Here is a 9,132-nt window from a genome sequence, read left to right on the forward strand (position 1 = left end):
ATCCACTTTATCTCATATTTACTCAATTTTTTCCAAGATAGTCCTTTTAATAATTATAATTCTAGTCAATACACTTGATTAGCAAAAATATTTTAAGAAAGACAACACCTACTTAAAACAAATAATTAACTCAACTTATTTTTTTAATCTCCTCAAATTAGTAAACTGCCTCTTATAATCAGGACCGCAAGTAGTATTTAAGTTCCAAAACATAAATATGTAATGAAGCAACGAGCCCAAGAAATACCCTCTAAAATCAGATTCTCAATCGGCTGCACATATGAGGTTAAAAAAAATTCTATTACCGCAGTGCCTATGCTGCAGTTAAGTCATCCATGGGCTAATAGCTTCTAGTGCCCCTGTTAAAGCTTAGCTTAATATCAGATTCCCGTTAAAATTTAAAAAAAAAAAAAAAAACTCTTAATCTATATTCACCACGAGTGAACAGGCCTATCTGAAGACAGCTTGAGAGGAACATCCCGGTCCAAACAAGAACTTATCGACAATCTAAAGGACCACAAACATTCTTCACAAATCGAAAATCGGTCTTTCAATCAAAACCACAACTTAATACAACACAGGAACCAAGCTTGTCATTTTCCACTTTTCCTTTAGCCCAAGCCACTTAGACCAGCCATCGAAGTTAAAAAAGCGACGAAAAATTACAATGTCATACCAAGGTAATTTGTGTTTTGTAATTGAAAACTAAAAGAATTTACGCACCCAAGTAAACTTGGTTCCTCACTGGCTTTATCCAACCCCAAACAAAATCCTCAGCTCTCGATGCTAATCAAAACTAGCATTTAAGAAATTGAGCAGTTCATTTCTCTTGCTTTCCGCCAACTTATCTTCCTTTGTTTTTTCAAGCTTCAGAAGAATCTGTGAAGACAAAAACGATACCAGATGAATGAATTCATCCAAAAGACACAAACTAAACAAGGTCATTGAAGAAAATTGTAACAAGCCAACAGCCTTAACCTTCTTGCCAGATACGGCACTGCGCCGGACCCCATCATCTTTATCGCGCCCCAGAAACTGTATAACATAAGAAGAGTTAGTCAACCTATCAATGACATACTTGCAAGAGAAATGAACTCCTGAATCGGATTGCAACTAGAACCTTGGAAAGCTGCACAGGACTGCTGCATCTCTCATCTTGCTGCTTCTATATAAGGCTCCCATGCCATGACAAACCCGACCAAGAAACAATATCCAATCAAGTCAATTAAGCGCCCAACAACATGTCACAGAGCCCAGCTCCAATTTCAAAAGAGCCAATCCAGGAAAAAGGCAGAAAGTATCATTAGCATCTCAGACAGAAATATACTTACAATGCACACATTTAATTTTTCGTTTTCGCCAGCAATGTGTGCATTTAATGAATTAACATTATTATGACACGAAGTTTGTGGCGCTACTCTATTTTCTGCTAAACCTAAATTAGATAGTGATTGCTCGGAAATAATGTATCAAAGAAAAACCAAATGCTAAGAAAATGGAGTCAGACTAACACAAATGATACGCTAGGCCAGTTTGTGATAAGAAAATTTAGAGGCTAAATTAAAATAAGCATCAGTCATTAACCAACTGAAATAATCTCTTAATTTTAGTTAAGGATTCCTATGCAATCCTCAAGTAATGGCTACCGTGCAGGTTGAATTCCACAGTGTCGGTAAAAACACTAGGGGTAAAATAAGTGAAGTCGCCAACATAGTAAGTATCTTGTCAATTTGACTGAAACAAAAGGCAGTAAACAGGCCTAAGGATGAAAATGAAAGACACCATACTATGTAGTAAACAAGCTTAAATATGAAAATAAAACAATGTGTAGAAAGTCACCTACCTCTTTCACTCTATGCTTCTTCCGTTTATGCCTACGGCTTTTACTGCGATCTTTTTCCTTATTCTACAAGGGAAAAACAATGAAATTTATGAATAACAAAAATTTAGACCAGGATTCTTTTTCTTTTTCTTTTTCTTTTTCTTTTTTCTTTTTTAAACCGCGTTAACAACAAATCACCTTCTTTGGTCTGTCCTCCCTTTTGTGCCTTTTTGAATGATAAGACGAATCATGCTCGCTGTCAGACGAACTCTCACTTCCATAGAAAATTAAAAATAAGGCAAAAAGCGGCACAAACCAAGTTATTGAAGTGATTCTTTTAATATGAAAATTGAAAATTATAGCCAGAAATTCTGAATATGAATGACGTAAACCTGCATACAATCACACCGTCATGTATTCACCCAAGCAAAATTGTTTCAGAATCCACATGCGATGCATAATCAATAGGACATTAGGGAGAGATAGCAGTTTAAGGCACATATCAAACGCCCATTTGTTGCTCTAACATTCAATAGAAACCCCATCTAAAGGGAAGCAGTGACCAGATGATCAGAGACAACGAAAACGCCCAAATAATAATAGGCATGCCTCAAAATGCCACCCAACCACCACCCTATGTAGCAGCCTTATAACTTATAAGTTATACATTTTCAAGAAACATTATTTCCAATAGCTTAGTCCCATCCCATAAATTCCCTGTAGCAGGCATTGAAACCATAACTAAATTGAGAAACTGAGAATTAAACATAGTTGAAACATTATAAGTTAAATCAAAATCAAAACCAGTTACTCCTAAGATTGGTACTCGAACAAATTAACCCTCCAACTGGGCGTGTTTCGTAAAGAAAGCCGAAATTCGTTTATCAATGATCATGTATTTCACTACTCAAAACAGATAGCAGTTCCACTCAGTAGTTATTTTCCAAAATATAAATCCAAGCAATTTTATTACAGCCAATATTTTGAATCTTGAAAAGTCAATCGGATGTTTCAAGATGTCCCCGCACCTGGCCACACTAATACAGTGGAAATTCTAATAGCAACCATAAGTTCAGCCACACATTTCATTTATGAATAAGCTCTGTCGCTAGAACAGGATAATCAATCAGCTCTAAAGCTCAGGCTAAAATTTTACAAAGATCAATTAGGGAGAGCGGGAAAAGTGAAGCGGCCACAATTAAAACCCTAACCTGGAGTCGTCGGACATGGAAGATGAAGAATATGAATCAGAAGAGCGGTGGTGCCTGCGACGTCGCTTGGAGTGGGATTTACTCTTCTTTCGGACCTTTAGGGATTCTTTATCCCGGTCCCGGCGACTGCGTTGACGGCGCCTACGGCGGTGAGAAGAGGAATCGCTAGAGGTGGAGGAAGACAAAGAAGACAAGGACGTCGACGAGGCGGCCATAAGGAAGGGAACGAGAGAACGGGGATTGGTAAGATTGGGGGAGACACGCACAGGGAGGGTTACTCACTGACCAGCAAAACAATTTAGGTCAAAAAGATTAACAGGCTGTTTCCTTTTTCATTATCATCGCGAAAGGATTATGGTCCTTTTTTTTTTTTTTTGTAATTAAAAGAACAACTTGACTAGAAAAGAAACTACATAACGTATTTTTGACGCACACGTTTGGTTAGTCTTGCTTCTTTACATTTTAAAATATAATTTAGATGTTAGATAAATAATTATAATTTTTAATTTTTTATAATAAAGAGTTAACACAATATTTGACCCTTAAGTTTGTACGAACTTTAATTTTAATCCATTAAATTTTAAATTAGAGGCTTTGATTTTATAAAAGATAAAACAATTAGGGTTATTATTAAATTATAAGAATCATTGTTTTAGGCGGAAAAAAACTTAAATAACCAAAATCAAAATGTGAGAACAAATTTAACAGACCATAAGATATATTAACCCATAAAATAAAAATTGTGTATCATTAAAACAACAAATTCAAACAACAGCATAAAGAATCTAATAACTCCCATCGTCAGCTTCCGCTTTTTAAAGAAGAAGGTTGATCGATGATCCAAAATAAACTATTGCCTCCGGTTCTAATAATAAGAGCTAGTTGACTAATTTGAGGAAATTAAGGAAGTAAGTTGAGTTAGTTATTTGTCCTAAATAGGCGTTGTTTTTCCTAAAATATCCTTGCTAATCAAGTGTATTGATTAGAACTATCATTGTTAGAAAGACTACTTTGGGGGAAAATGTATTAATATGAGAGACAAAGTGGATTGGGGTCTTATATTTAGGACCAAAATAAATATTAAACAGGGCCTTATATTAAGTATCGGAGGTAGTACTATTTAGATGATAAGTTAGCTAAATAATCAGCAACGAAGTTCTCATCTCTGTACATATACATACGAGGAAAGGTAACTAAGTGTTTAACTAAGTGTTTAGTTTAGTTATATGTGTATATTTTGCCAGCGCACACACACAAATATATATTAAATTACTGCATTTTGGACATGTTACATTAGAAAAACCTAGTTTTAGATAAACGCATGTGATGTGTGAAACCAGTGGACAAAATTGGAATTAATATAGGTAAAATAATATCATATAATTTTCACTGTTTCGGTAGATTAATTATGGAAGCCTGGAATTATTTTTACCATCTAGTTTCGATGACTTCCTTCCCCCACAGATAAATCTACTTTGTTTTTCCTGTGTTCCGTTACTTGTAAAATCGACCGCGATGAAGCAGAAGAAGAGGATGAAATTGCGCAAGGCCAAACAGCATCAGCACCTTTTCTTAAATTCTTATATCTGCTCGCATGTTCGCACGAAAACATTATCTTCTTCTTTTTCTTTAAAAAAAACAACTTAGGCTGCAAATAATTGCGTGATGTGGCTACCTCGACTGGTAAGAAACCAAATTTACTTCCCAGTTCCCATGTAGATGATAGAAACGGAAATTAATTTTAAAATTTATAAAATGTGAAGACAAATTCTGAAATGTTCAACAAAAGCTATTAGGGATAATTCTTTTAATTAATATAACGATAAAGTAAAAAAATAAAAAATAACAAGAAAAACATGAAGATGCGAGAATGGCAAGAGAGAATATAATGATAATAGGCCGAGTATATTGTCCACAATGAAAAGGGAAATCGCCAACTTAAAGGGGATTTCAATGAGAAATGTGTGTGGATGTACAAGTCCCACGTTATAATTACAAGAACAGCCAATCAACAACCTGCTGCCCCTCTAATTAAGTACACAAACACCCTCCCAAAGAAGCAGCCTTCATATTTGATAACGACATTGACAATGATTTCAATATGACAACAGTAATTGAAATTAGTGTTTGGAGTTCCAAGAAGAAGGGTTGTAAGGAATGCGAGTAATCTTAATCCACTTGTCCCCCTTGAAGAAGTTGAGAGGCGTATAAGTGTTTGCTTGTTGGGGTGTGATGTTCTTGATGCCGCCCCATTTCGCACGCTTGGATTTATCAGAACCTGGGCCGTCATTGTTGTGCTCTGCATAATAGCACGTGTCCAGCCCCAGCGTGCCTGCCCACGGCAAAAACCCTTCAGGTTGGATCAAGTCATCCATGAAGGTGTCCATGAATATGGTTCTGGAGTATATCTTCCATGGACGAGCCAAGTAAACCTTGTTCTTGAACCTATCTGGGTAGAAGTTAGGATCTGCCACGATGGACCCTCCTTGGATCACTATTCCCGTTGGCTGGTGCCTCTCCTTCCTGCCCTGTGCCGTCACGATACATTGTTGTTCCTCCAATGGCTTCCGCACTATAAATGTACAGTTCTGGAACACCGACATTGCATCACCAAAAACGAAGTCCACCGTACCTGAAATGGTGCAGTCCCTATAGAATTGACGCATCGCGTGTGCGTAAAGTGTGTCCTGGTACCCATCCATGGCGCATCTGTAGAACACTGCCATGTCACCTTGCACTCTTAGGGCAACGGCTTGATGCTTCTCGGGACCAGCTGAGTTCTCAAACCCCATCTTTATGGCCACAAAGAAATCTCCGTCGACGGCTGCATGCGTGCATGCACGCGTTAGCAATAATTACGTTTTCTCGTTGAATTCTAGATTCTAAACTAAGAGGCGACTTTAAAATTAGATGAAATAATATAATTATCATTGTTGTTCGTACCAACGGTGGCGGTTCTGAAGGTGCCAATGCCATCAACGAAGTTTCTATTGCCGGTAACTCGGGTCTTGTCGCCTCCATCACCGATCATGACCACGCGGGTCAGATTCTTCATAACGTGAACATACTCATGGTAGACTCCTTCCTTAACGTAGATGACGAATGGCTTGGCATTATTTTCGGGGACCATTTTCAAGGCTTCGTTAATGCTCCTGACCTTTCCAGTGCCGTCCTTGGCTACAACAACATGGGGCTTGAGCTTGCCGGTAGCAAGAAATCTTCTCATGCCGACCTCAGCCCAAAGGGGAATGTCCAGGTCTCCATGACCCAAAACAGGACGATCGGATTCAAAATCCTCAAGGAGTCGACGTGAGGTTGAGCTTGTTATGTTCAGCTGAGCGAGACTGTTGGCGAAGTCATTGATGATGGCGAGAATATTGCTGCTGTGTATCATGGTAAGTTTCAGAACATCTTGCATCTGTTTACCAGCCGGGCTGGTGGTGTTCTGAAATCCGTCCAAACAAGTCTGTTGGTAGGTGATGGCGCCGCTGATCCAAACCTTGAGGTTCATGAGCATGTCGTCGACGCCGGCGAGATCAAATGAACCCATGTTTTGGACGGACTTTCTGAACTCGTCGATAGAGAGGGCCATGAGGTGCATGCAGGAATCAAGGGCCATCTTGGATCTGGGTTCTATCTCAATCTCATGGATGAGACGGGTTTTCTGGAGACTCTCGCCGACGGAGCGAATGGTGACGTTGAAGACGATCTTGATGAGTTGTTTAGGGTCGCTGCTGTTGCCGGCCTCGGACTTGAGACTGTCCTCGCACTCTTTTTTGTAATCGGTGGGATGACACAGGTCCGTCACGGCTTTCATTGAATCCGAGACATGGGACTTGTTGTTATCTTTTGGTTGGCTTGATTCAGAATCGCTTTGGTTCATGCTGACACCTACGGTGACGGCCACCGCCATGGCCACCAACAAGAAACTAGACACGCCGATGATGGCGAGTCTCCTTATTCTCTGTGCAGCTTGTCGATCTGCCATTTTGAATCAAGCAGCAGCAGCTCCCTTACCACCTTCAATTTATTTTAAAAACAGATCAGAATAATTTATTAAAATAACTAAACATGTGAATATGTTAAAGCTTCTATATGCATGCATGGAAGAGAATTGGATGATACGAGGAAAAATGGAGCCGCAGCTGAGGGAAAAAAAACAGCCCGGTGTGGCGGTAGGAACCCCCTGTGAAATCCCTCCAAAGCCTGCGTTTTGTGGCCATGGAAATGATATTTATATATTTCGCAAAAGTTTGTTAGGTTAGTTCCAAAAATGTGAGGCTTGGAAATGAAAGGAAAAGTCAAAAGGCAGTCTAGATATATACGGACTGGCTTGTTTCTTTGTCTTACATATAAAAATATACAAACACGGAAACCACACACATTTTGTTTTGGCTGGGGATGCGAAGGGGACGTGCGCCTTGTTTCACGCCTATGAGGCTTTGGCCCTTTGCTTATATACATACATATATATACATGTATATATATTCACCTCAGCTCCCTAAAACCCTTTCTTACGCGTAGTTCCTGCCTTGTAGATTCTAGCAACTTTATTAATTACTCACGACAATTCCATTGGTTTACACACTGTATTTTTAATTTGCATGAAAAATCTTACTCCTCTGGAATAAGTTTTAGGTTTTGATGGATTCTTAAATTAAATTGCGTCCTTAGTGTTTAAATAATTAAATGCTCAAGCCATAATCCCCTGATCATTCAACCCAACCTTTCGGATCAATCAAGCCGTCCATGAAGGATTGCAAGTAACCTGTCCTTGAAATTGAATACCCCAGTGTTTTGGTTAGGATCAATTCGTCCTTGTGCTGTGAGTCGTTGAATTGGAGTTGGAGCCATAAATGTCACAGATCTTGTAAAATTGCCCGAGGGAATGCGTGTATGGTGTGTCTTGGTACCCTTCAGAGAGAGGTATTGGCAGCTAGCCACGAACGAAAAGGGCCAGAGATATGCTATAAAGCTTTGTCCCATCAGAGAGAGGGCTTAATAACCCTCTGTTGGCGGCGGGATAAGGAGTTCGCTGGCTCATGAGCTTGAGAGGAAGTCAGTGTGTTTTGGAGGGTTTCGATTTGTATGGGACAAAAATCCACTGTTCGATTCAGCTAAATTCTAACAATCGTGAAGGGCACCTGGTGTGGAAAGTAGAAATATTATCTCCGGTCCTAAATATAAGAGCTAGTTGACCAATCTGAGTAGATTAAAAAAACATGTTAAGTTAGTTATTTGTAATAAATATGTGTTGTCTTTCCGAAAATATCCTTGCTAATCAAGTTTAATGGTTAGAATTATTATTATTAGAAGGACTATCTTGAGGGGAAAAAAATAAATATGAAATACAAAGTGAATTGGGATCTTATATTTAGGACCAAAATAAAAGTGCATTAATTGGAGAAGGGAAAAAAGGGCATGTTCATTGATCTGGATGGATACAGACTACAGAGTAATGAGCAGGGGAAAGTGGTGCTGCAGAATGATGGATAGTGGGTAAGGTGGCATGTTCCATCGTGGGAGAAGGAGAAAGCTGCGACAGAAGAAGAAGAAAAGAGTATGACAAGGCGACCAACGGAGCAAGAGGTAGTTTATAATTTTTATGGCCATGGTGATATCTGGCTGCAGTAAGCTTGCACGTTTCCTTCACTGCGTATTGGATACGTGACAATCTTGGAATAAATTAATGATTTCCTGTGGCAATTAGTCTGCGCGTTTATTGTTTTATAATTAATGGTTTAAGCAAGTTTCTTAGTAGAGAGCATGCAATGGGCTATCAAGTCGGGTTTGATAGGATGTTAATATTATTAAGAACCAGTGCATATCCTAATTGTGTAATTTAGCTCTTCGTATGTTTAGAGGAGAAAACAGAGGAACAGGGAGAACATGAAAATAAGAGGCTTCAACATATTGTGGCATGGATTGAATGACGTAAGAGAGATTACTTGTGAAAGGTGAAGTAACGGATTATGATTACAATAAGATCTAAGCGAGGTCAAACAAAACCAGAAGGCAAGGAACTAGGTTTTGGAGAGGGCCACGTCGCCAAAATCAGGTGCATTCTGCATGAAAATTGGACTTGCCTTGGATATAAAT

At 38.9% G+C, this 9,132-nt stretch overlaps 2 protein-coding genes across 2 annotated transcripts; both read right to left on the reverse strand.

Annotated features, from left to right (window-relative positions):
• Positions 1-477: 477 nt before the first annotated feature.
• Positions 478-3,332, reverse strand: LOC114749223 (U1 small nuclear ribonucleoprotein 70 kDa). Its single transcript, XM_028937714.1, has 6 exons — positions 3,034-3,332; positions 2,021-2,096; positions 1,844-1,906; positions 1,121-1,165; positions 979-1,035; positions 478-879 (listed from the first exon to the last, which is right to left on the reverse strand). The coding sequence occupies exons 1-6, from the start codon at positions 3,246-3,248 to the stop codon at positions 787-789; spliced, it is 549 nt and encodes a 182-aa protein (XP_028793547.1). The 5' UTR covers positions 3,249-3,332; the 3' UTR covers positions 478-786.
• A 1,660-nt stretch (positions 3,333-4,992) lies between these two features.
• On the reverse strand, positions 4,993-7,021 carry LOC114749215 (putative pectinesterase/pectinesterase inhibitor 28). Its single transcript, XM_028937707.1, has 2 exons — positions 5,977-7,021; positions 4,993-5,857 (listed from the first exon to the last, which is right to left on the reverse strand). The coding sequence occupies exons 1-2, from the start codon at positions 7,019-7,021 to the stop codon at positions 5,154-5,156; spliced, it is 1,749 nt and encodes a 582-aa protein (XP_028793540.1). The 3' UTR covers positions 4,993-5,153.
• Positions 7,022-9,132: the final 2,111 nt, after the last annotated feature.

Source organism: Neltuma alba, unplaced genomic scaffold (assembly GCF_004799145.2).
Source record: "Neltuma alba isolate B1F8T4 unplaced genomic scaffold, ASM479914v2 tig00005987_pilon, whole genome shotgun sequence".
Taxonomy (NCBI): Eukaryota; Viridiplantae; Streptophyta; class Magnoliopsida; order Fabales; family Fabaceae; genus Neltuma; species Neltuma alba.

Excerpts from the sequence above, each read along its gene's own strand:
- LOC114749223 (XM_028937714.1), bottom strand. The coding sequence starts at position 3,248 with ATGGCCGCCTCGTCGACGTCCTTGTCTTCTTTGTCTTCCTCCACCTCT. Across the intron at positions 1,166-1,843 it reads AGAAGCATAGAGTGAAAGAG|AAGCAGCAAGATGAGAGATG; the intron begins GTAGGTGACTTT and ends AGCCTTATATAG. Across the intron at positions 1,036-1,120 it reads GTCCTGTGCAGCTTTCCAAG|TTTCTGGGGCGCGATAAAGA; the intron begins GTTCTAGTTGCA and ends TATGTTATACAG.
- LOC114749215 (XM_028937707.1), bottom strand. The coding sequence starts at position 7,021 with ATGGCAGATCGACAAGCTGCACAGAGAATAAGGAGACTCGCCATCATC. Across the intron at positions 5,858-5,976 it reads CTTCAGAACCGCCACCGTTG|CCGTCGACGGAGATTTCTTT; the intron begins GTACGAACAACA and ends GCACGCATGCAG.